General features: G+C 49.1%; 1 protein-coding gene across 4 annotated transcripts in view; it reads left to right on the forward strand.

The window, feature by feature from the left end:
• Positions 1-526: 526 nt before the first annotated feature.
• The window catches only part of MFSD12 (major facilitator superfamily domain containing 12), a 519,470-nt gene continuing 493,313 nt past the window's right edge, over positions 527-26,683 (forward strand). For 3 of the 4 annotated variants that reach the window (XM_063915315.1, XM_063915333.1, XM_063915343.1), the window contains exon 1: positions 528-1,002. In XM_063915315.1, the coding sequence (XP_063771385.1) occupies positions 744-1,002 (259 nt within the window). In that variant the 5' untranslated portion in view covers positions 528-743. Of the gene's footprint in view, positions 1,003-26,683 lie in introns of all 4 variants that reach the window. The other variant, XM_063915325.1, reaches the window with a different exon arrangement.

Here is a 26,683-nt window from a genome sequence, read left to right on the forward strand (position 1 = left end):
GCCTTTCCAAAACAGAAAACATATGAGGCTAGGATACAGTATCAAATGCTTTATTAGTATCTAGGCTGAGTAATAACGTCACAACACAGCCTGTAACATGACAGTTAGGAGCTAATTGGCTGGCAGTTTATTTCTCTCCACTTTATCTCTCTCCACACTTTATCTCTCTCTTCTTCACACAGCCTGTAATACTCTGGCTGGTAAGGTATCTCTCTCTCTCTATATACTTTTTCTCTCTCCAAGCTTTAATAAATCTGTCCATTAATATGGCCCTAAATAAAAATGTAATGCACCAAGTAAATGTAACCCGGGAGAGACACAGAAAATAAAAATCTGTAAAATAAGGTCTTTTCGAACAGGATATAAGCAGGAAATATGTATTTGCATCATCATCACCACAGTTATTGCAGGAGAGGGATGGCTCAAGCAGAGACAGTGACACTGCCAGCAGTCACAAGTTAGGATGAGGGCGGGCACAGATGCGTGCCTTACGCCCCTGGAGCACTTTGATTGGTTTACGAGCTGACAATCCATAGGCTGCACGCAGGGTGGATAGAGACGGTGTTGGTGAGGGGTGGAAAACCCGGAATACAATATCAGCAACAGCGGGTTAACGTCAGGATTCAGGATGATGACGATCCATGCTCGGGAGACGATCTAGTGCGCTCTGCATGGCTTGGTATTGTGTAGTCAGTGCCAGCCGTGCTACCGGCTGAGAGGAAGTGACTGGTTCCAGGGTCAGGATGGCAGAGTCCCTGCACCCCTGCCAGAAGCTCAGCTATGCCACCGGCCACTACCTGAATGACCTGTGCGCTTCCATGTGGTTCACCTATTTCTTGCTGTACTTTCACTCCGTACTCGGGTTCAACTCCTTCTACGCCGGCGTCCTGCTGATGGTGGGGCAGGTGGCGGACGGGCTCTGCACCCCACTTGTCGGCTACGAGTCGGACCGGCAAGCTGGCGCCCTGCGCTATGGGCGCAGGAAGACCTGGCACATGATCGGTAGGTGGCACCCGGTGGTCAGCAATGGGTTACAGGGCAGAGTGGTTGGAAGTGATTCGGGTCATGTCTGTGTAATACAATGCTTAGGTGTTCCTTTCTCCTGGTATTTGCTATTATGTTTTATTATCCCTGCTGGTACCTGGTATTGATTTAGTTTCCATAAACTGTTGCCAAAACAGACAGTAGAAATGCAAAATTAAATGTTAGCTCCATAGTAAATATAATGCATTAATTTATAGTGTATTGCCTTGCCGTACTAGAACTATTTTTATTCCTGCTTACGTAGCTAAACCATGTGTTACCATCCTGGTACACAGTTATTGCTTATCATTTTTATTTGTTGTGCGTTTGAGAACCTCTGACATAGGCTCTGAACTATCTCACTCATGTTAAATGGCTAATAAACTGTGCGACACAGAGCAGGTAATGTGGGGGTCAGAGCTATAGATGGGTAATGGGGGGTGGCAGCGGCACATAATAATGGGGAACCCTTTAGCCCATAGGTCTGCAAACTCGGTCCTCATTACCCCACACAGTGCATGTTTTGCAGGTCTCCTCACAGAATCACAAGTGAAATAATTAACGCCACCTGCGGACCTTTTAAAATGGGTTGATTCTATTTCGTAGTGGGAGAAGGGACCTTCTGACGTATCTAGGGGAGGAGACGCGTCACCAGGGGGAGGAGCTACGGGCGAACAGGGTACCCGAAAAGTACCCTCGCGGGCTCGCTTCGCTCGCCACACTTCGGGCTCAGTGGCTCGCTTCGCTCGCCACCTGATTACTAAAGGTAATAGTTGGTGGCGTGGATAGTAGAGGAACTATCCCGCTGGCCTTGCTCCTCCCCCTTGTGTTGTGACTCCTCCCCCAGACGGAAAAGGTCCCTTAGCCCACTTGATTCTAGCATCTACCTTTTAAAATGTGTCTGTGAGTAATTAATACTCCTGTGCACCTGCTGGGTTACCTGCAAAACATGCAGAGGCAGAACTCTGGGAGGCAATTGAGTCATCTGCCGCCGGGCTCCTGCTCTGAAGGGGGGCACCTCTACTCCTATTCTGTGACACCATTGAATTAAGTTAATTGATAGCTGTCGCTGTCTTTTCAGTGGCCGACTTCCTCACTGGTCCCTGCACCTTACAAATCACACCCTCTTTATTTTACTGAATATACACATTTCTCTTACGTCCTAGAGGATGCTGGGGACTCCGTAAGGACCATGGGGATAGACGGGCTCCGCAGGAGACATGGGCACTTTAAGAAAGACTTTAGATCTGGGTGTGCACTGGCTCCTCCCTCTATGCCCCTCCTCCAGACCTCAGTTTACTACTGTGCCCAGGAGGAGACTGGGTGCTTTTCAGGAAGCTCTCCTGAGCTTTCTGACAGAAAGTATATTTGTTAGGTTTTTTATTTTCAGGGAGCCTGCTGGCAACAGACTCCCTGCATCGAGGGACTGAGGGGAGAGAAGCAGACCTACTTCTGTGACTGTGAGTTTCAAGGCTCTGCTTCTTAGGCTACTGGACACCATTAGCTCCAGAGGGAGTCAGAACACAGGTCTCACCCTGGAGTTCGTCCCAGAGCCGCGCCGCCGTCCTCCTCACAGAGCCGGAAGATAGAAGCCGGGTGAGTATGAGAAGAAAAGAAGACTTCAGAGGCGGCAGAAGACTTCATGATCTTCACTGAGGTAACGCACAGCGGTGAAGCTGTGCGCTATTGCTCCCATATACCTCACACACGGCAGTCACTGTAAGGGTGCAGGGCGCAGGGGGGGCGCCCTGGGCAGCATATAAACCTCTTTTCTGGCAAAAATAATATATATATACAGCTGGCCACTGTATGTATGTATGTATGTATGTATGTATGTGTGTGCGTATATGTATATGTGTATATATATATATATATATATATATATATATATATATAATTATAGCCCCCGCCAGTTTTCAGTATATTTGAGCGGGACAGAAGCCCGCCGCCGTGGGGGCAGGGCTTCTCCCTCAGCACTCACCAGCGCCATTTTCTCCACAGCACAGCGATGAGAGGAAGCTCACCGGGCTCTCCCCTGCTTAATCCACGGTGAAAGAGGGTTTTGAAGAAGAGGGGGGGCACATAATTGGCGCATTTATAAATTACAACAGCGCTACTGGGTAAACATATAATTATATAGTGTTTTTTCCTGGGTCATATAGCGCTGGGGTGTGTGCTGGCATACTCTCTCTCTGTCTCTCCAAAGGGCCTTGTGGGGGAACGGTCTTCAGATAAGAGGATTCCCTGAGTGTGTGGTGTGTCGGTACGCGTGTGTTGACATGTCTGAGGTAGAAGGCTTTCAGGAGGAGGAAGAGGTAAAAATGAATGAGGTGTCTCCGTCGACAACACCGACACCTGACTGGATGGATATGTGGAATGTTTTAAGTGCTAATGTTAATTTATTGCACAAAAGATTAGACAAAGCTGAAGCTAGGGTACAGTCAGGGACTCAACCCATGCCTGCCCCTATGTCGCAGGGACCTTCGGGGTCTCAAAAGCGCCCACTATCCAAAATTGTTGACACAGATACCGACACGGATTCTGACTCCAGTGTCGACTACGATGATGCAAAGTTGCAGCCAAAATTGGCTAAATGTATTCGATATATGATTATTGCAATAAAAGATGTTTTGCATATCACAGAGGAACCTCCTGTCCCTGACACGAGGGTACACATGTATAAGGGAAAGAAACCTGAGATAACCTTTCCCCCCTCACATGAGTTGAACGAATTATGTGAAAAAGACTGGGAATCTCCAGACAAGAAACTGCAGATTCCCAAAAGGATTCTTATGGCGTATCCTTTCCCGCTAACGGACAGGATACGGTGGGAATCCTCCCCTAGGGTGGATTAAGCATTGACACGCTTATCCAGAAAGGTAGCGCTACCATCCCAAGATACGGCTACTCTCAAGGATCCTGCGGACCGCAAGCAGGAGGTTACCTTGAAGTCCATTTACACACATTCTGGTACCTTACTCAGACCGGCGATTGCGTCGGCCTGGGTTTGTAGCGCGGTAGCAGCATGGTCAGATACCTTATCAGCGGAAATTGAGACCCTAGATAAGGATACCATTTTATTGACCCTAGGGCATATAAAAGATGCTGTCCTATATATGAGAGATGCTCAAAGAGACATTAGTCTACTGGGTTCTAGAATCAACGCTATGTCGATTTCTGCTAGACGAGTCCTATGGACCCGGCAATGGACAGGTGATGCCGACTCAAAGAGGCATATGGAGTTATTACCTTAAAAGGGTGAGGAATTGTTTGGAGAAGGTCTCTCGGACCTGGTCTCCACAGCTACAGCTGGTAAATAATTTTTTTTGCCTTATATTCCCTCACAGCCTAAGGAAGCGCCACATTATCAAATGCAGTCCTTTCGATCACAAAGAAACAAGAAAGTACAGGGTGCATCCTTTCTTGCCAGAGGTAGGGGCAGAGGGGAAAAAAGCTGCACAACACAGCTAGTTCCCAGGACCAGAAGTCCTCCCCGGCCTCTACAAAATCCACCGCATGACGCTGGGGCTCCACTGAGGGAGTCCGTCCCAGTGGGGTCACGTCTTTGACTTTTCAGCCACATCTGGGTTCACTCACAGGTGGATCCCTGGGCGATAGAAATTGTCTCCCAGGGTTACAAGCTGGAATTCGAAGAGGTGCCCCCTCGCCGGTTTTTCAAATCGGCCCTACCAGCTTCTCCCCCAGAAAGGGAGATAGTGTTAAATGCAATTCACAAATTGTATCTTCAACAGGTTGTGGTCAAGGTTCCCCTGCTTCAACAAGGAAGGGGATATTACTCGACCCTGTTTGTAGTCCCGAAACCGGACGGTTCGGTCAGACCCATATTTAAAATCCCTGAACATATACTTGAAAAGGTTCAAGTTCAAGATGGAATCGCTAATAGCAGTCATCGCCAGCCTGGAAGGGGGGAATTTTATGGTATCTCTGGACATAAAGGATGCATACCTTCATGTTCCCATTTATCCACCTCATCAGGCGTACCTAAGATTTGCGGTACAGGATTGTCATTACCAATTTCAGACGTTGCCGTTTGGTCTCTCCACGGCCCCGAGAATTTTCACCAAGGTAATGGCGGAAATGATGGTGCTCCTGCGAAAGCAAGGTGTCACAATTATCCCGTACTTGGACGATCTCCTCATAAAAGCGAGATCAAGAGAGCAGTTGCTGAACAGCGTATCACTTTCACTGAAGGTGTTACAGCGACACGGCTGTATTCTCAATATCCCCAAGTCGCAGTTGGTTCCTACGACTCGTCTGACTTTCTTGGGCATGATTCTGGATACGGACCAGAAAAGGGTTTATCTTCCGATAGAGAAGGCCCAGGAACTCATGACTCTGGTCAGGAACCTATTGAAACCAAAACAGGTGTCAGTGCATCACTGCACTCGAGTCCTGGGAAAGAGGGTGGCATCATACGAGGCCATTCCCTTCGGCAGGTTCCATGCGAGGATCTTCCAATGGGACCTACTGGACAAGTGGTCCGGGTCACATCTACAGATTCATCAGTTGATCACCCTATCCCCCAGGGCCAGGGTATCTCTCCTGTGGTGGCTGCAGAGTACTCACCTTCTAGAGGGCCGCAGGTTCGGCATTCAGGACTGGATCCTGGTGACCACGGATGCGAGTCTCCGAGGTTGGGGAGCAGTCACACAGGGAAGAAATTTCCAAGGTCTTTGGTCAAGTCAGGAGACTTGTCTTCACATCAACATCCTGGAACTAAGGGCCATATACAACGCCCTACGGCAAGCGGAGACCTTACTTCGCGACTAACCAGTTCTGATCCAGTCAGACAACGTCACCGCAGTAGCTCACGTAAACCGCCAAGGCGGCACAAGGAGCAGAGCGGCAATGGCGGAAGCCACCAGAATTCTTTGCTGGGTGGAGAATCATGTAAGCGCACTGTCAGCAGTGTTCATTCCGGGAGTGGACAACTGGGAAGCAGACTTCCTCAGCAAACACGACCTGCATCCAGGAGAGTGGGGACTTCATCAGGAAGTTTTCGCACAGATTGCAAGTTGGTGGGGACTGCCCCAGATAGACATGATGGCGTCCCGTCTCAACAAAAAGCTACAGAGGTATTGCGCCAGGTCAAGAGACCCTCGGGCAGTAGCTGTAGACGCCCTAGTGACACCGTGGGTGCTCCGGTCGGTCTATGTATTTCCTCCTCTTCCTCTCATACCCAAGGTGTTGAGAATAGTAAGAAAAAGAGGAGTGAGAACAATCCTCATTGTTTCAGAAATCCTCATTGTTTCAGATTGGCCACGAAGGACCTGGTATCCGGATCTGCAGGAAATGCTCACAGAAGATCCGTGGCCTCTTCCTCTAATACAGGACCTGTTGCAACACGGGCCTTGTCTGTTCCAAGACTTACCGCGGTTGCGTTTGACGGCATGGCGGTTGAACGCCGGATCCTAGCGGAAAAGGGTATTCTGGATGAGGTCATTCCTATGCTCATAAAGGCTAGGAAGGACGTGACAGCTAAGCATTATCACCGTATATGGCGAAAATATGTGTCTTGGTGTGAGGCCAAGAATGCTCCTACGGAAGAATTCCATCTGGGCCACTTACTTCACTTCCTACAAACTGGAGTGAATATGGGCCTAAAATTAGGCTCCATTAAGGTTCAGATTTCGGCCTTATCCATTTTCTTTCAAAGAGAATTGGCTTCTCTTCCAGAAGTACAGACTTTTGTAAAGGGAGTGCTGCATATTCAGCCTCCTTTTGTACCTCCGGTGGCACCTTGGGACCTTAACGTGGTGTTGAGTTTCCTTAAGTCCCACTGGTTTGAACCACTTAAAATGGTGGAGTTGAAATATCTCACTTGGAAAGTGGTCATGTTGTTAGCCTTGGTTTCGGCTAGGCGAGTGTCGGAATTGGCGGCTTTGTCTCATAAAAGCCCCTATCTAGTTTTTCATATGAACCAACCTATTGTGGTGCCTGTGGCTACGCGAGACTTGGAGGATTCCGAGTCCCTTGATGTAGTCAGGGCTTTGAAAATTTACGTGGCCAGAACGGCTAGAGTCAGAAAAACAGAAGCACTGTTTGTCCTATATGCGGCCAACAAGGTTGGCGCCCCTGCTTCAAAGCAGACTATTGCTCGCTGGCTCTGTAACATGATTCAGCAGGCGCATTCGACAGCTGGATTGCCGTTAGCAAAATCGGTTAAGGCCCATTCCACTAGGAAGGTGGGCTCATCTTGGGTGACTGCAACTATGCCGAGCTGCTACTTGGTCGGGTTCAAACACCTTTGCAAAGTTCTATAAGTTTGATACCCTGGCTGAGGAGGACCTCCTGTTTGCTCAATCGGTGCTGCAGAGTCATCCGCACTCTCCTGCCTGTTTGGGAGCTTTGGTATAATCCCCATGGTCCTTACGGAGTCCCCTGCATCGTCTAGGACGTAAGAGAAAATACGATTTTAAACCTACCGGTAAATCTTTTTCTCGTAGTCCGTAGAGGATGCTGGGTGCACGTCCCAAGTGCGGACTACTTCTGCAAGACTTGTATATAGTTATTGCTTACATAAGGGTTATGTTATAGTTTTCATCTGTCTTCGACTGATGCTATGTTGTTGTCATACTGTTAACTGGGTAGTATATCACAAGTTATACGGTGTGATTGGTGTGGGCTGGTATGAATCCTGCCCTTGGATTAACAAAATCCTTTCCTCGTACTGTCCGTCTCCTCTGGGCACAGTTTCTCTAACTGAGGTCTGGAGGAGGGGCATAGAGGGAGGAGCCAGTGCACACCCAGATCTAAAGTCTTTCTTAAAGTGCCCATGTCTCCTGCGGATCCCATCTATCCCCATGGTCCTTACGGAGTCCCCAGCATCCTCTACGGACTACGATAAATATTTACCGGTAGGTTTAAAATCTTATTTTTACAAGTATCACACCCAGGATTAGAAACCACACCCTATTACACTGGAAGCAGACACCTTACTGATGAAGCTGTTTGCTCCTGTATAGGAAATATGAGAATTTTAACTATATGAAGATATTTCTCTGACAATTACACGTAACTTCATATAGCAAGAATTCTCATGCTTCCTACGCAGGAGCAAATAACTCAATCGGTAAAGTGTCTGGTGTTAGTGTAACAGGTCATGGGTTCTAATCCTGGGTATGACTGCTAAGAAATTTGTGATTTAAAATATAAGACAATTAAATGTATAAATACAGTATATACATTTTTTTCAGAACACTCCACACACACACACGCACATACATATATTTATATTAATATAGGAAATAGGGGGGCACCACTATTTATCTTGCCTCCGGGCGACGGTGACGAACTTACGCCACTGAAAACATGCACAGTTGGGGTAATGAGGACTGAGTTTGCAGACCTATGCTTTAGCCCCTTTCACATCTCCAATGCCGGATCCTACTCGTGAATTGGAAACGGGTCCTTCCCGTGTGGGATCCGGCATTGGAGCTTAAGCTCTGGCTTCCCGACCTGGCAATATGCTGGGTCAGTTACCATAGCGGTGGGGGGCGGAGCCGGCAACAGAGGCGGCGCTGGAAGATGAGCTCATCTCTGCGCCGCCTCTCAGACTGAAGGAACTGGTAAACAAAAAGAAAATAAAAATTCATTTTTACTACGGAATATATTAAGGCAGATGAGTGAACTAAAAAAAATGGTAAAGAAAAATGTATCCTTGAATAAAATTAATATTCACTTGGCCTATATATAGGCTCAATGGATTTTCGTTGACAAACAATATCATCGAAGGGCTTAACCTGAGTTACTGGGACTACAATGTAACTGATATTTGTGATTTCAGTTCATTTTTTTCTTAGGGAATTGTTTATACGAACCTTGTTAGCTCAGTATTATAGTCTGCTGCTTCAGCAATCCTTGAGAAAAATTTATCAGATGTTTAAATCGGGCTGTTTACTCTTTACATTGTGCTTAGTTTTGATGTGTAGCCATCACGGTTCTGCTGTATTGGAATGTTATTTATGTAATTGTAATACAAGGCAGCATTGCATACGTGTATTGTGGGGCTTGATTATTGTTGTTTTACACGCATTGTTTGTAAGATAAATAATTGATGTGGTCTAATCCTAATGGAGTAAGGTCCTGGATACAATGCTGCACATTGCTGAAGCGCTGGCCAGATGGTTTGGGCTGCAAGGGCTGCATTCCGGGACCATACCCGGGAGGTAGGGCTCGTGCTGCCCGGAGGTGAGGGGAGCTGAACCGCGTGGAGACAGGAAAGGAGGGAGAGCGGCGGCGGTTGGTGGCGCAGCAGTACGAAGGGCAGCGGTTCTGGAGCGGAGTGAGGAGAGTCATGGCAGCGGAGCAGGGGCCAGCAATCCCAGTAGCGAGAGCGGTGGTCACCGGGCAGAGAGGAAGGCAGATGCGAGATCGGCCAGTACTACCCGGCTCTTACCGTAGCAGCTTGTGTGTGAAGGTGAAGGCAGCGGTTGCTGGCTGGCAGGAGAGATCGGAACTGCTGGCTGCGCTGGCGGTGAGTAGAGCGGCTCCTGTGTCCAGTCTCCAAGTGAGGGGAGAGGTCACAGCTATAAACAGCCTGCAGCAGCGGAGGCGGCTCCCTATACCTAGGAATCAGTAGAGACTGGCTGCTCCATAGCAACGCAGGAAGCTATTACTGAGCTTCACAGAAGGCCGAAGGGGGAGTCCCTGTGTGCAGTAGTGAGGGGCTAGCTGACCCAGCCTATCCCCAGCCAGGGGAGGAGTCAGGTGAGCCAGAGCCTGCTGATACCCAACTCAGTAACGTAAGTGTAATTATATACTGCTCCGCCCCAACACTATTACTCCCCGATAGCCCGTTATAAACCTTGCAGGCAGAGTCACAGATTGCCATCAATTGACAGTGTGGGCAGCAGTAACACAGGCAGTCAGTGGAGGAAAGTGTATTCTGACGCTAATAGTGCATTCAGATGGGATAGCGATCAGACAGCTTTTGTTCACCCTGGAGCTATAACTAAAAGTCCAACTCTTGAACAAATTGTTCCTCCCGGTTGGTCCATTACAGAGGTCATAGCGACCAACAGGAGGAGGCTTCCACTACAGTAATTAGCTTTCTGTAGTTATAAAGCCTACCAGTGTATCTGCATAGAGTGACAGCTGTGAATTTAGGCACATGAGATGAAAGACAAAGAAGCTAATGGTATTTATGTCAGCTGTGCGTATGCATAGTACTCCGGACTGGATAGTACAGTATTAGTATGAGATAAGCAAACTCTGGGATCCAACCGGCTTATATGCTCTTAATTACCCTATGTTCCCGATTAATGGTCTTTTCCTAATATCACCCTGCCAAAAGAACTGAGGGAGAAAGCAACTAATGATACACCGAGGCCGGACATCGTCCTTGGTGGGACGCTAACCTCTGGTAGTACTCCCTGACATTAGTGTGCCTTCTGAAATTCTCTGACCAAGCAAGGAAGCTAGTAACTGTTACCGGGGCCGGTCATTACTGACTTGCATACTAGAAGATGGATAGGTCAATGGAGTACCACCTCCTGCATATATATGACCAACCTTTTCTTCATCCTGCAGGAGGAGCAACTGTATCACTAGTACTGTAGTTTAGTCGTGCATATTATTCGTCAAAGGCCCTGACTATCTATTATAACTAAAAGAGGCCACAGGTTATCATTACCGAGTTAAAGTGTACACTATATTGTTTTTCCTGGCCAAGGAGAGATTTTTTTATTTTTTTTTTGTAATGCATGCACAATTATTGTATAGGTAATTGTGGGGATTGATGAGTTGTTGCCTATGTTATTAGTCTACTGTGGGAAAATGGTTATTGTAAATACAACATTGCAGTATTAAACAAAGTTACTTACCTGTCATATGTATGTCTGCCTGCAAAACGAAGTGATTCCTGGATCCTGGAAAGAAGAACATGTATAGGATTGAGCAACTGCTTTTATATAGGGGCAGAACACATTACACTCCCACATCTTCACAAGCTTACCCAAGCGAGCCTAGACTGTACATTTAGCTTGGGTGAAGGCACTCGCAGATAATAATCGCCCGATAATATCGTGCGATGGGGTGGGTTACATAATATTGGATACAAATATAATATGTATTTGACAATCCTTTTTCTCTGACGTCCTAGTGGATGCTGGGGACTCCGTAAGGACCATGGGGAATAGCGGCTCCGCAGGAGACTGGGCACAGCTAAGAAAGATTTAGGACTACCTGGTGTGCACTGGCTCCTCCCACTATGACCCTCCTCCAGACCTCAGTTAGAATCCTGTGCCCGGCTGAGCTGGATGCACACTAGGGGCTCTCCTGAGCTCCTAGAGAGAGAGTATATTTTAGGTTTTTTATTTTACAGTGAGATCTGCTGGCAACAGACTCACTGCAGCGAGGGACTAAGGGGAGAAGAAGCGAACCTACCTAACTGGCGGTAGCTTGGGCTTCTTAGGCTACTGGACACCATTAGCTCCAGAGGGATCGACCGCATGGAACCGGCCATTGATGTTCGGTCCCAGAGCCGCGCCGCCGGCCCCCTTACAGAGCCAGAAGCAAGAAGAGTCCGGAAAATCGGCGGCAGAAGACATCAGTCTTCACCAAGGTAGCGCACAGCACTGCAGCTGTGCGCCATTGCTCCTCATACACACTTCACACTCCGGTCACTGAGGGTGCAGGGCGCCCTGAGCAGCAATAAAAACACCTTGGCTGGCAAATATATCACAATATATAGCCCCAGAGGCTATATATGTGATAAATACCCCTGCCAGAATCCATAAAAAAGCGGGAGAAAAGTCAGCAAAAAAGGGGCGGAGCTATCCCCCTCAGCACACTGGCGCCATTTTCTCTTCACAGTGCAGCTGGAAGACAGCTCTCCCCTGTAGTTTTCAGGCTCAAAGGGTTAAAAAGAGAGGGGGGGCACTAAATTTAGGCGCAATATTGTTTATACAAGCAGCTATTGGGGGAAAAATCACTCAGTTATAGTGTTAATCCCTGCATTATATAGCGCTCTGGTGTGTGCTGGCATACTCTCTCTCTGTCTCCCCAAAGGACTTTGTGGGGTCCTGTCCTCAGTCAGAGCATTCCCTGTGTGTGTGCTGTGTGTCGGTACGGCTGTGTCGACATGTGGGATGAGGAAGGTTACGTGGAGGTGGAGCAGAGGCCGATAAATGGGATGTCGTCCCCTGTGGGGCCGACACCAGAGTGGATGGATAGGTGGAAGGTATTAACCGACAATGTCAACTCCTTACAAGGCTGGATGACGTAAAACAGCTGTGGGACAGCCGGCTTCTCAGCCCGCGCCTGCCCAGGCGTCTCAAAGGCCATCAGGGGCTCAAAAAAGCGCCCGTTACCTCAGATGGCAGACACAGATGTCGACACGGAGTCTGACTCCAGTGTCGACGAGGTTGAGACATATACACAATCCACTAGGAACATCTGTTACATGATCTCGGCAATGAAAAATGTGTTACGCATTTCTGACATGAACCCAAGTACCACATAAAAGGGGTTTTATTTTTGGGGAGAAAAAGCAGCCAGTGTTTTGTTCCCCTATCAGATGAATGAATGAAGTGTGTAAAGTCGCGTGGGTTCCCCCAATAAGAAACTGGTAATTTCTAAAAAGTTACTGATGGCGTACCCTTTCCCGCCAGAGGTCACGTTGGGAGATATCCCTTAGGGTGGATAAGGCGCTCACACGTTTGTCAAAAAAGGTGGCACTGTCGTCTTAGGATACGGCCACCTTGAAGGAGCCTGCTGATAAAAAGCAGGAGGCTATCCTGAAGTCTGTATATACACACTCAGGTTATATACTGAGACCTGCAATTGCCTCAGCATAAATAGTGCTGCTGCAGCGTGGTCTGATACCCTGTCAAATACTCTAAGACAGGGATAATAGTTTGCTAACATAGAGCATATTAAAGACGTCGTCTTATATATAAAGGATGCACAGAGGGATATTTGCTTGCTGGCATCCAGAATTAATGCAATGTCCATTCTGCCAGGAGGGTATTAGAAACCCGGCAGTGGACAGGTGATGCTGCCTATAAAAGGCACATGGAGATTCTGCCTTATAAGGGTGAGGAATTGTTTGGGGATGGTCTCTGGGACCTCGTATCCACAGCAACAGCTGGGAAGAAATTTTTTTTACCTCAGGTTTCCTCACAGCCTAAGAAAGCACCGTATTTTCAGGTACAGTCCTTTCGGCTTCAGAAAAGCAAGCGGGTCAAAGGCGCTTCCTTTCTGCACAGAGACAAGGGAAGAAGGTAAAAGCTGCACCAGCAGCCAGTTCCCAGGATCAAAAATCTTCCCCCGCTTCCTCTGAGTCCACCGCTTGACGTTGGGGCTCCACAGGTGGAGACAGGTGCGGTAGGGGCGCGTCTCGGGAACTTCAGGGACCAGTGGGTTTACCCACAGGTGGATCCCTAGGTTCTGCAAATAGTTTCACAGGGATACAGGCTGGAGTTCGAGGCGACTCCCCCTCGCCGTTACCTCACCTCAGCCTTGCCTGCTGCCCTCGGAGAAAGGTAGTACTTGCGGCAATTCACAAGCTGCACTTCCAGCAGGTGAAATCAAGGTACCCCTCCTTCAACAAGGCCGGGGTTACTATTCCAAAATGTTGTGGTACCGAAACCAGACGGTTCGGTGAGACCCATTCTAAAATTGAAAGCCTTGAACACTTATATACGAAGGTTCAAGTTCGAAATGGAATCGCTCAGGGCGATTTATTGCAAGCCTGGAGAATTTCATGGTATCACTGGACATCAAGGATGCTTACCTGCATGTCCCTATTTACCCTCTTCACCAGGAGTACCTCAAAATTGTAGTACAGGATTGTCATTACCAATTCCAGACGTTGCCGTTGGTCTGTCCCCGGCACCGAGGTATTTACCAAGGTAATGGCCAAAATAATTATCCCGTACTTGGACGATCTCCTTATAAAGGCGAGGTCCAGGGAGCAGTTGTTCGGCGGAGTAGCACTATCTCGGGAAGTGCTACAACAGCACGGCTGGATTCTGAATATTCCAAAGTCGCAGCTGGTTCCTACGACGTGTCTACTGTTCCTGAGTATGGTTCTGGACACAGAACAGGATAAAAAGTATTTCTCCCGGAGGAGAAGTCCAAGGAGTTGTCGTCTCTAGACAGAAACCTCCTAATACGTATACAGGTGTCGGTGCATCAATGCACGCGAGCCCTGGGAAGGATGGTAGCTTCTTACGAAGAAATTCCATTCGCCAGGTCCCATACAAGGATTTTCCAGTGGGATCTGTTGGACATGTGGTCCGGGTCGCATCTTCAGATGCATCGGTGGATAACCCTGTCTCCAAGGGCCAGGGTGTCGCTGTTGTGGTGGCTGCAGAGTGCTCATCTTCTAGGGGGCCGCAGATTTGGCATACAGGACTGGGTCCTGGTGACCACGGATGCCAGCCTTCGAAGCTGGGGGGCAGTCACACAGGGAAGAAACTTCCAAGGCTATGGAAAAGTCAGGAGACTTCCCTACACATAAATATTCTGGAACTAAGGGCCATTTACTATGCCCTAAGTCAGGCTAGACCCCTGCTTCAACACCGGCCGGTGCTGATCCAGTCAGACAACATCACGGCGGTCGCTCATGTAAACGACAGGGCGGCACAAGAAGCAGGATGGCGATGGCAGAAGCCACAAGGATTCTCCGTTGGGCGGAAAATCATGTGTTAGCACTGTCAGCAGTGTTCATTCCCGGAGTGGACAACTGAGAAGCAGACTTTCTCAGAAGACACGACCTCCACCCGGGAGAGTGGGGACTTCATCCAGAAGTCTTCCAAATGATTGTACACCGTTGGGAAAGGCCACAGGTGGACATGATGGCGTCCCGCCTCAACTAAAAGTTACAAAGATATTGCGCCAGGTCAAGGACCCTCAGGCGATAGCTGTGGACGCTCTGGTAACACCGTGGGTGTACCAGTCGGTGTATGTGTTCCCTTCTCTGCCTCTCTTACCCAGGGTAATAAGAATAATAATGAGAGGAGTAAGAACTATACTCATTGTTCCGGGTGGGCCAAGAAGAGCTTGGTAACCAGAACTCCAAGAAATGATCTCAGAGGACCCATGGCCTCTGCCGCTCAGACAGGACCTGCTGCAGCAGGGGGCCTGTCTGTTCCAAGACGTACCGCGGCTGCGTTGGACGGCATGGCGGTTGAACACCGGATCCTGAAGGGAATTCCGGAGGAAGTTATCCCTACGCTATTTAAAGCTAGGAAAGAAGTGAACGCTAACCATTATCACCGCATATGGCGGAAATATGTTGCGTACTGTGAGGCCAGGAAGGCCCCAAAGGAGAAATTTCAGCTAGGTCGATTTCTGCACTTCCTACAGTCAGAGGTGACTATGGGCCTACAATTGGGTTCCATTGAGGTCCAGATTTCGGCTCTATCGATTTTCTTCCAAAATGGAACTGGCTTCACTGCCTTAAGTTCAGACTTTTGTTAAGGGAGGGCTGCATAGTCAGCCCCCGTTTGTGCCTCCAGTGGCACCGTGGGATCTCAACGTGGTGTTGGATTTCCTGAAGTCGCATTGGGTTGAGCCACTTAAATCCGTGGAGCTATAATACCTCACGTGGAAAGTGGTCATTCTGTGGGCCTTGGCGTCGGCCAGGCGTGTATCAGAATTGACAAAAGCCCTTATCTGTATTTTATATGGGAAAGGCGAAATTGAGGACTCGTTCCCAATTCCTTCCTAAGGTGGTATCAGTTTTTCATGTGAACCAACCTATTGTGGTGCCTGCGGCTACTTGGGACTTGGAGGATTCCAAGTAACTGGACGTAGTCAGGGCCCTGAAAAGTATATGTTTCCAGGACAGCTGGAGTCAGGAAGACTGACTCGCTATTTATCCTGTATGCACCCAACAAGCTGGGTGCTCCTGCTTCTAAGCAGACGATTGCTCGCTGGATCTGTAGCATGATTCAACTTGCACATTCTGCGGCTGGACTGCCGCACCCTAAATCTGTAAAAGCCCATTCCACGAGGAAAGTGGGCTCTTCTTGGGCGGCTGCCCGAGGGGTCTCGGCTTTACAACTTTGCCGAGCTGCTACTTGGTCAGGGGCAAACACGTTTGCAAAATTCTACAAATTTGATACCCTGGCTGAGGAGGACCTTGAGTTCTCTCATTCGGTGCTGCAGAGTCATCCGCACTCTCCCGCCCGTTTGGGAGCTTTGGTATAATCCCCATGGTCCTTACGGAGTCCCCAGCATCCACTAGGACGTCAGAGAAAATAAGATTTTACTCACCGGTAAATCTATTTCTCGTAGTCCGTAGTGGATGCTGGGCGCCCGTCCCAAGTGCGGACTGTCTGCAATACTTGTATATAGTTATCGTTAACTAAAAGGGTTATTGTTGAGCCATCTGTTGAGAGGCTCTGTTATGTTCATACTGTTAACTGGGTATCATATCACGAGTTATACGGTGTGATTGGTGTGGCTGGTATGAGTCTTACCCGGGATTCAAAATCCTTCCTTATTGTGTCAGCTCTTCCGGGCACAGTATCCTAACTGAGGTCTGGAGGAGGGTCATAGTGGGAGGAGCCAGTGCACACCAGGTAGTCCTAAATCTTTCTTAGCTGTGCCCAGTCTCCTGCGGAGCCGCTATTCCCCATTTTCCTTACGGAGTCCCCTGCATCCACTACGGACTACGAGAAATAGATTTACCGGTGGAGTAAAATCTTATTTTCTCTTACGTCCTAGAGGATGCTGGGGACTCCGTAAGGACCATGGGGTATAGACGGGCTCCGGCAGGAGATAGGGTACCTAAAAAGAACTTTGATTATGGGTGTGCACTGGCTCCTCCCTCTATGCCCCTCCTCCAGACCTCAGTTAGATCTTGTGCCCAGAGGATAATGGGTGCACTGCAGAGAGCTCTCCAGAGTTTTCTGTGGAAAAAGAATTTTGTTAGGTTTTTTTTTTTCAGGGAGTCCTGTTGGCAACAGGCTCCCTGCATCGTGAGACCGAGGAGAGAGAAGTAGAGCTGGCTTGTTAAGTTGGGCACTGCTTCTAAGGCTACTGGACACCATTAGCTCCAGAGGGAGTCGGAACACAGGCCTCACCTGGGGTTCGTCCCGGAGCCGCGCCGCCGTCCTCCTCACAGATGCCGAAGATAGAAGCCGGGTGAGTATGAGAAGGCAAAGAAGACATCAGGCGGCAGAAGACATCAGATCTTCATGAGGTAAGCGTGCAGCGGTAAGCTGCGCGCCATTGCTCCCAGTCACACACACACAAGCAGGCACTGAAGGGTGCAGGGCGCAGGGGGGTGCAGGGCGCCCTGCACCCTTCAGTGCCTGCTTGTGTGTAATATTCCTCATATTTGGCATTGATAAGCATGGATTAGGCTGTGGCACAGTAAATCCGGTAACCCCCGCCATTTTTATATAGAAAGTTGATGGGACGGAAGCCCGCCGTCGGGTGGGCGGGGCTTGATCCTCAGCACTAACCAGCGCCATTTTCTCCACAGAGACTGCATGAGGAAACGCTGGCTCCCTGTTCTCTCCCCTGCTGAGCTTCACAGGCTGGAAAAAAGAGGAGGGGGGCACTTTGGCGACGCAGTGAGTGGAGATTACAATTATATACATATAACAGCGCTATCTGGGCATATATTCCAGTGTTTTTAAGCGCTGGGTGTGTGCTGGCATACTCTATCTCTCTGTCTCTCCTAAGGGCCTGGTTGGGGTTTTGTCCCCTTATAGGTAACTCCCTGTGTGTGTGGGGTGTCGGTACGTGTGTGTCGACATGTCTGAGGCGGAAGGCTTCTCCAAGGAGGAGGTGGAGCAAATGAGTGGTGTGTCCCCGTCTGTTGTGCCGACTCCAGATTGGATGGACATGTGGCATACGTTGCATGCAAGTGTGGCATCTTTACATAAAAGGCTTGATAAGGCTGGTTTAGGGGGGACATCAGGCGGTCAATCCTCAGATTGGACCGACTCACAGGGCCCGTCGGGGTCTCAAAAGCGTCCCTTAACACAAGACACTACTACCGACACGGATTCTGATTCCATTGTCGACTATGACGAAGTAAAATTGCACCCTAGGGTGACTAAAACCATTCAGTGTATGATTGTGGCAATAAGGGATGTGTTGCATATTGTGGATGAACCCTCGGTCCCCGACACAAGGGTACACATGTTTAAGGAAAAGAAACAGATTATTAATTTTCCCACATCGCATGAATTAAATGAGTTCTTTGAAAAAGCATGGGAGACTCCGGATAAGAGACCGCAGATCCCCAAAAGAATTTATATGGCATACCCCTTCCCTAAGCAGGACAGGGAAATTTGGGAATCACCCCCCACTGTGGACAAGGCCCTGACGCGCTTGTCCAAAAAAGTGGCGCTACAGTCTCCTGACACAGCGGCCCTTAAGGACCCTGCAGATCGCAGGCAAGAAACTACCTTAAAGGGTATTTATTCTCATACGGGTGCTGTGTTAAGACCGACGATTGCGTCGGCATGGGTGTGTAGCGCAATTGCAGCTTGGACAGATGAGCTGACAGATCAATTTGATACTATGGATAAGGATACTATATTCCTAACTCTAGCCCATATAAAAGACGCAGTCTTATTTATGAGGGATGCTCAAAGGGACATTGGATTGCTAGCTTCTAGGGCCAATGCCATGTCTATCTCAGCAAAAAGATCCTTATGGACTCGCCAATGGACGGGTGATGCGGATTCCAAAAAACATATGGAAGTACTACCCTATAAGGGTGATGTATTGTTTGGGGATGGGCTGACGGACCTGGTTTCCACAGCTACAGCAGGTAAATCAAATTTTTTACCATATATTCCCCAACAGCAAAAGAAAGCAACACCCTATCAGATGCAGTCCTTTCGGTCGCACAAGTCCAAAAGAGGTCGGGGATCCTCTTTCCTCGCCAGAGGTAAGGGCAGAGGCAAGAGAGCACCTGCTTCGGCAGGTGCCCAGGAACAAAAGTCCTCCCCGGCTGCTCCAAAACCCACAGCATGACGCTGGGACTCCCCTGAGGGAGTCCGCACCGGTGGGGGCACATCTTCGACTTTTCAGTCAGGACTGGGTCAGTTCGGACCTGAATCCCTGGGTGTTGGAAATAGTTTCCCAGGGTTACAAATTGGAGTTCGAGGAGGTGCCCCCGCGCCGATTTTTCAAATCGGCCCTACCAGCTTCCACATCGGAAAGGGATGTAGTGTTAGCTGCAATTCAAACGCTGTGTATACAGCAAGTGAGAATCAAGGTTCCCCTGCACCAGCAGGGAAGAGGTTACTATTCAACCCTATTTGTGGTCCCGAAACCGGACGGTACGGTCAGACCGATTTTGAATCTGAAATCCCGAAACCTGTACATAAAAAGATTCAAATTCAAAATGGAATCTCTCAGAGCAATAATAGCCAACGTGGAGGAGGGGGAGTTTATGGTGTCTCTGGACATAAAGGATGCGTACCTTCATGTCCCCATATATGCCCCCCATCAGGAATACCTGAGATTCGCTGTACAGGATTGTCATTACCAATTTCAGACGTTGCCGTTTGGACTTTCCACGGCCCCGAGGATTTTCACCAAGATAATGGCGGAAATGATGGTGGTCCTGCGCAAGCATGGAGTCACAATTATCCCATACTTGGACGATCTCCTGATAAAAGCGAGATCAAGAGAGAAATTGCTGAGCAGTGTGGCGCTCTCTCTGAGAGTGCTCCAGCAACACGGTTGGATTCTAAATCTACCGAAGTCACAGTTGATTCCGACAACTCGACTACCGTTCCTAGGTATGATACTGGATACGGAACAAATGAAGGTCTTCCTTCCAATAGAGAGAGCCCAAGACATCCAGAACATGGTCAGAGACCTGCTAAAACCGAAAAGGGTGTCAGTTCACCAATGCACTCGAGTTCTGGGGAAAATGGTGGCGGCCTACGAGGCCATTCCCTTCGGAAGGTTCCATGCAAGGACTTTTCAATGGGACCTTCTGGACAAGTGGTCCGGGTCCCATCTGCATTTACATCGGAAAATAACTCTGTCCCCAGGAACCAGAGTGTCCCTCCTGTGGTGGTTGCAAAGTGCTCACCTGCTGGAGGGTCGCCGGTTCGGGATGCAGGACTGGATCCTGGTTAAAATGGACGCGAGCCTCCGAGGATGGGGAGCGGTCACACAGGGAAAGACTTTTCAGGGTCTTTGGTCAGACCAGGAGTCCTGTCTACACATCAATGTGTTGGAACTCGGGGCCATTTACAACGGCCTTCGACAAGCCGAGAGTTTTCTTCGAAACCTACCGGTTCTGATTCAATCAGACAATGTCACAGCAGTGGCTCATGTGAACCGCCAAGGCAGGACAAGAAGCAGAGTCGCAATGGCGGAAGCCACAAAAATACTTCGCTGGGCGGAAAATCATGTAAGCGCTCTTGTCGGCTGTCTTCATTCCGGGAGTGGACAACTGGGAAGCAGACTTCCTCAGCAGACACGATCTCCATCCAGGAGAGTGGGGACTTCATCAAGATGTCTTTGCAGACGTAACACGTCTTTGGGGAACTCCTCAAATAGACATGATGGCATCACGCCTCAACAAAAAACTTCGGCGGTATTGCCCCAGGTCTCGGGACCCTCAGGCAGTAGCAGTAGACGCACTGGTAACACCGTGGTGTTCGAATCGGTCTGTGTTTCCTCCTCTTCTTCTCATCACGAAAGTGTTGAGGATCATAAGACGAAGAAGAGTACAGGCGATACTCGTTGTCCCAGACTGGCCTCGAAGGGCCTGGTACTCGAATCTACAAGAGATGCTCACAGGAGACCCCTGGCCTCTTCTTCTGAGGGAAGACCTGTTGCAGCAGGGGCCCTGTGTATTTCAAGACTTACCGCGGTTACGTTTGACGGCATGGCGGTTGAACGCCGAATCCTAGTGAAAAAGGGGATTCCGGAAGAGGTCATCCCTACTTTAATAAAGGCTAGGATGGAGGTGACGATAAAACATTATCACCGTATCTGGCGGAAGTATGTGTCTTGGTGTGAGACCAAGAATGCACCTACGGAAGATTTTCATGTGGGTCGTCTTCTCCACTTCTTACAGACTGGAGTGGATATGGGCCTGAAATTGGGCTCGGTTAAGGTACAGATTTCGGCCCTCTCGATTTTTCTTTCAGAAGGAATTGGCTTCTCTTCCAGAAGTCCAGACGTTTGTAAAGGGAATGCTGCACATCCAGCCCCCTTTTGTGCCTCCAGTGGCATCATGGGACCTGAACGTGGTGTTGCAGTTCCTAAAATCACACTGGTTTGAACCGCTTAACAAGGTTGAGTTGAAATTTCTTACCTGGAAGGTGGTCATGTTGTTGGCCTTAGCATCAGCAAGGCGAGTGTCAGAATTGGCGGCTCTTTCACACAAGAGCCCCTACTTGATTTTTCATGTGGATTGAGCTGAATTGAGGACACGTCCGCAATTTTTGCCTAAAATGGTTTCGTCGTTCCATATGAATCAACCTATGTGGTGCCTGTGGCTACCGGTGACCTGAAGGATTCCAGATCCCTGGACTTAGTCAGGGCCTTAAAGATTTATGTAGCCAGGACGGCTAGAATTAGGAAAACAGAGGCTCTGTTTGTCCTGTATGCGGCCAATAAGATTGGCGCTCCTGCTTCAAAGCAGACTATTGCTCGCTGGATCTGTAATACGATTCAGCAGGCTCACTCTACGGCTGGATTGCCGGTACCAAATTCGGTTAAGGCCCATTCCACTAGGAAGGTGGGCTCTTCTTGGGCGGCTGCCTGAGGCGTCTCGGCTTTACAACTTTGCCGAGCGGCGACTTGGTCGGGGTCAAACACTTTTGCTAAATTCTACAAGTTTGATACCCTGGCTGATGAGGACCTAGCGTTTGCTCAGTCGGTGCTGCAGAGTCATACGCACTCTCCCGCCCGATTGGATGCTTTGGTATAAAGCCCATGGTCCTTACAGAGTCCCCAGCATCCTCTAGGACGTAAGAGAGAATAAGATTTTAAACCTACCGGTAAATCTATTTCTCCTAGTCCGTAGAGGATGCTGGGCGCCCGTCCCAGTGCGGAAGCTCTGCAAGACTTGTATATAGTTGTTGCTTACATAAGGGTTATGTTACAGTTGACATCGGTCTTGGACCGTTACTGTTGTTGTTGTTCATACTGTTAACTGGTTATGTATGTTCCAGGTTACATGGTATGATTGGTGTGGGCTGGTATGAATCTTGCCCTTGGATTGCTAAATCCTGCCTTGTATTGTCCATCTCCTCTGGGCACAGTTCTCTAACTGAGGTCTGGAGGAGGGGCATAGAGGGAGGATGCAGTGCACACCCCTAGTCAAAGTTCTTTTTAGGTGCCCTATCTCCTGCCGGAGCCCGTCTATACCCCATGGTCCTTACGGAGTCCCCAGCATCCTCTACGGACTAGGAGAAATAGATTTACCAGTAGGTTTAAAATATTATTTCTCTTAACGTCCTAGTGGATGCTGGGAACTCCGAAAGGACCATGGGGAATAGCGGCTCCGAAGGAGGCTGGGCACTCTAGAAAGATTTATGACTACCTGGTGTGCACTGGCTCCTCCCACTATGACCCTCCTCCAAGCCCCAGTTAGATCTTGTGCCCGGCCGAGGTTGGATGCACACTAGGGGCTCTCCTGAGCCTCTAGAAAGAAAGTATAGAATTAGGTTTTTTATTTTCAGTGAGACCTGCTGGCAACAGGCTCACTGCAGCGAGGGACTAAGGGGAGAAGAAGCGAACTCGCCTGCTTGCAGCCGGATTGGGCTTCTTAGGCTACTGGACACCATTAGCTCCAGAGGGATCGACCGCAGGCCCAGTCCTTGGTGTTCGGTCCCGGAGCCGCGCCGCCGTCCCCCTTACAGAGCCAGAAGCAAGAAGAGGTCCGGAAAATCGGCGGCAGAAGACATCAGTCTTCACCAAGGTAGCGCACAGCACTGCAGCTGTGCGCCATTGCTCCTCATGCACACTTCACACTCCGGTCACTGAGGGTGCAGGGCGCTTGGGGGGGGGCGCCCTGAGCAGCAATAAAAACACCTTGGCTGGCAAAAATACCACAATATATAGCCCCAGAGGCTATATATGTGGTAAATACCCCTGCCAGAATCCAGAAAAAAGCGGGAGAATAGGCCACGGAAAAGGGGCGGAGCTATCTCCCTCAGACACACTGGCGCCATTTTCTCTTCACAGTGCAGCTGGAAGAAAGCTCCCCAGGCTCTCCCCTGTAGTTTTCAGGCTCAAAGGGTTAAAAAGAGAGGGGGGCACTAAATTTAGGCGCAATATTGTATATACAAGCAGCTATGGGGGAAAATTCACTCAATTATAGTGTTAATCCCCACATTATATAGCGCTCTGGTGTGTGCTGGCATACTCTCTCTCTGTCTCCCCAAAGGGCTTTGTGGGGTCCTGTCCTCAGTCAGAGCATTCCCTGTGTGTGTGCGGTGTGTCGGTACAGCTGTGTCGACATGTTTGAGGAGGAGGCTTATATAGTGACGGAGCAGATGCCGATAAATGTGATGTCGCCCCCTGTGGGGCCGACACCAGAGTGGATGGTTAGGTGAAAGGTATTAACCGACAGTGTCAACTCCTTACATAAAAGGGTGGATGACGTAACAGCTGTGGGACAGCCGGCTTCTCAGCCCGCGCCTGCCCAGGCGTCTCAAAGGCCATCAGGGGCTCAAAAACGCCCGCTCATTCAGATGGCAGACACAGATGTCGACACGGAGTCTGACTCCAGTGTCGACAAGGTTGAGACATATACACAATCCACTGGGAACATCCGTGACTTGATCCCGGCAATAAAAAATGTGTTACACATTTCTGACATTAGCCTCTAAAAATGGGTTTTTATGTTTGGGGAGAAAAAGCAGGCAGTGTTTTGTTCCCCCATCAGATGAATGAATGAAGTGTGTGAGAAGCGTGGGTTCCCCCTGATAAGAAACTGGTAATTTCTAAAAAGTTACTGATGGCGTACCTTTTCCCGCCAGAGGATAAGTTACGCTGGGAGATATCCCCTAGGGTGGATAAGGCGCTCACACGGTTGTCAAAATAGGTGGCACTGCCGTTTTAGGAACGGCCACTTTGAAGGTACCTGTTGATAAAAAGCAGGAGGCTATCCTGAAGTCTGTATTTACACACTCAGGTACTAGACTGAAACCTGCAGAGCGTGCTGCTGCAGCGTGGTCGGTGACCCAGTCAAACATACTAGTTTGCTAACATGAGAACATATTAAAGACGTTGTCTTATATATGAGGGATGCACAGAGGGATATTTTGCCGGCTGGCATCCAAAATGAATGTAATGTCCATTCTGTCATTAGGGTATTAGAGACCTGTCACTGGACAGGTGATGCTGACTTTAAAAGGCGCATAGAGATTCTGCCTTATAAGGGTGAGGAATTATTTGGGGATGGTCTCTGGGACCTCGTATCCGCAGCAACAGCTGGGAAGAAATATTTTTACCTCAGTTTTCCTCACAGACTAAGAAAGCACTGTATTATCAGGTACAGTCCTTTCGGCTTCAGAAAAGCAAGCGGGTCAAAGGCGCTTCCTTTCTGTACAGAGACAAGGGAAGAGGGAAAAAGCTGCACCAGTCAGCCTGTTCCCAGAATCATAATTCTTCTCTCGCTTCCTCTGAGTCCACAGCATGACGCGGGGGCTCCACAGTTGTAGCCAGGTACGGTGGGGGGGCCGTCTCAAAAATTTCAGCGATCAGTGGGCTCGCTCACAGGTGGATCCCTGTTTCATTCAAGTAGTATTTCAAGGGTACAAGCTGGAATTCGAGATGTCTTCCCCCCGCCGTTTCCTCAAATATGCCTTGCCGACAACTCCCTCAGGCAGGGAGGCTGTGCTAGAGGCAATTAATAAGCTGTATTCCCATCAGGTAATACTTAAGGTGCCCCTACTTCAACAAGGACGGGGTTACTATTCCACACGGTTTGGGGTACCGAAACCGCATGGTTCGGTGTGACCCTTTTTTATATTTAAAATCCTTGAACACATACATAAAAAAATTCAAGTTCAAGATGGAATCGCTCAGGGCGGTTATTGCAAGCCTGGACGAGGGGGATTACATGGGATCCCGGGACATCAAGGATGCTTACCTGCATGTCCCCATTTACTATCCTCGCCAGGAGTACCTCAGATTTGTGGTACAGGATTACCATTACCAAGTCCAGACTCTGCAGTTTGGACTGTACATGGCACCGAGGGTGTTACCAAGGTAATGGCCGGAATGATGATACTCCTTCGAAAATGGGGAGTTTTTAATGATCCCGTACTTGGACAATCTCCTTATAAGGGCGAGGTCCAAGGAGCAGTTGCTAGTCGGGGTAGCACTATTTTGGAAAGTGCTACAACAGCACGGTTGGATTCTAAACAGTCCAAAGACACGGCTGTTTCCTACGACACGTCTACTGTTCCTGGGGATGGTTCTGGACACAGACCAGAAATAAGTGTTTCTCCCGGAGGAGAAAGCCAAGGAGCTGTCATCTCTAGTCAGAGACCTCCTGAAGCCAAAACAGTTATCGGTGCATCATTGCACGCGAGTCCTGGGAAAAATGATAGCTTCCTACGAAGCAATCCCATTCGGCAGGTTCCATGCAAGAACTTTTCAGGGGGACCTGTTAGACAAGTGGTCCGGATCACATCTTCAGATGCATCGGCTGATAACCCTGTCTCCAAGGACCAGGGTATCTCTACTGTAGTGGCTGCAGAGTGCCCATCTTCAAGAGGGCCGCAGGTTCGACATACAGGACTAGGTCCTAGTGACCATGGATGCCAGCCTTTGAGGCTGGGGGGCAGTCACACAGGGAAGAAGCTTCCAGGGACTTTGGTCAAGTCAGGTGACTTCCCTACATAAATATTCTGGAACTGAGGGCCATTTACAATGCCCTGAGTCAGGCAAGGCCTCTGCTTCAAAAGGCCGGTCCTGATCCAATCAGACAACATCACGGCAGTCGCCCATGTAAACCAACAGGGCGGCACAAGAAGCAGGATGGCGATGGCAGAAGCCACAAGGATTTTCCGATGGGCGGAAAATCATGTGTTAGCACTGTCAGCAGTGTTCATTCCCGGAGTGGACAACTGGGAAGCAGATCTTCTCAGCAGACACGACTTCCACCCGAGAGAGTGGGGACTTCATCCAGAAGTCTTCCTAAGGATTGTACACCATTGGGAAAGGCCACAGGTGGACATGAAGGCGTCCCGCCTCAACAAAAAGCTATAAAAGATATTGCGCCAGGTCAAGGGACCTTCAGGCGATAGCTGTGGACGCTCTGGTAACACCGTGGGTGTACCAGTCGGTTTATGTGTTCCCCCCTCTGCCTCTCATACCAAAGGTACTGAGAATAATAAGAAGGCGAGGAGTAAGAACGATACTCGTGGTTCCGGATTGGCCAAGAAGAGCCTGGTACCCAGAACTTCAAGAAATTATATCAGAGGACCCATGGCCTCTGTCGCTCAGACAGGACCTGCTGCGGCAGGGGCCTTGTCTGTTCCAAGACTTACCGCAGGTACGTTTTGATGGCATGGCGGTTGAACGCCGGATCCTAAAGGAAAAGGGTATTCCGGAGGAAGTCATTCCTACGCTGATTCAAGCCAGGAAAGATGTAACTGCAAAACATTATCACCGCATATGGCGGAAATATGTTGCTTGGTGTGAGGCCACAAAAGGCCCCAACAGAGGAATTTCAACT

Source organism: Pseudophryne corroboree, chromosome 1, assembly GCF_028390025.1.
Source record: "Pseudophryne corroboree isolate aPseCor3 chromosome 1, aPseCor3.hap2, whole genome shotgun sequence".
Lineage (NCBI taxonomy): Eukaryota > Metazoa > Chordata > Amphibia > Anura > Myobatrachidae > Pseudophryne > Pseudophryne corroboree.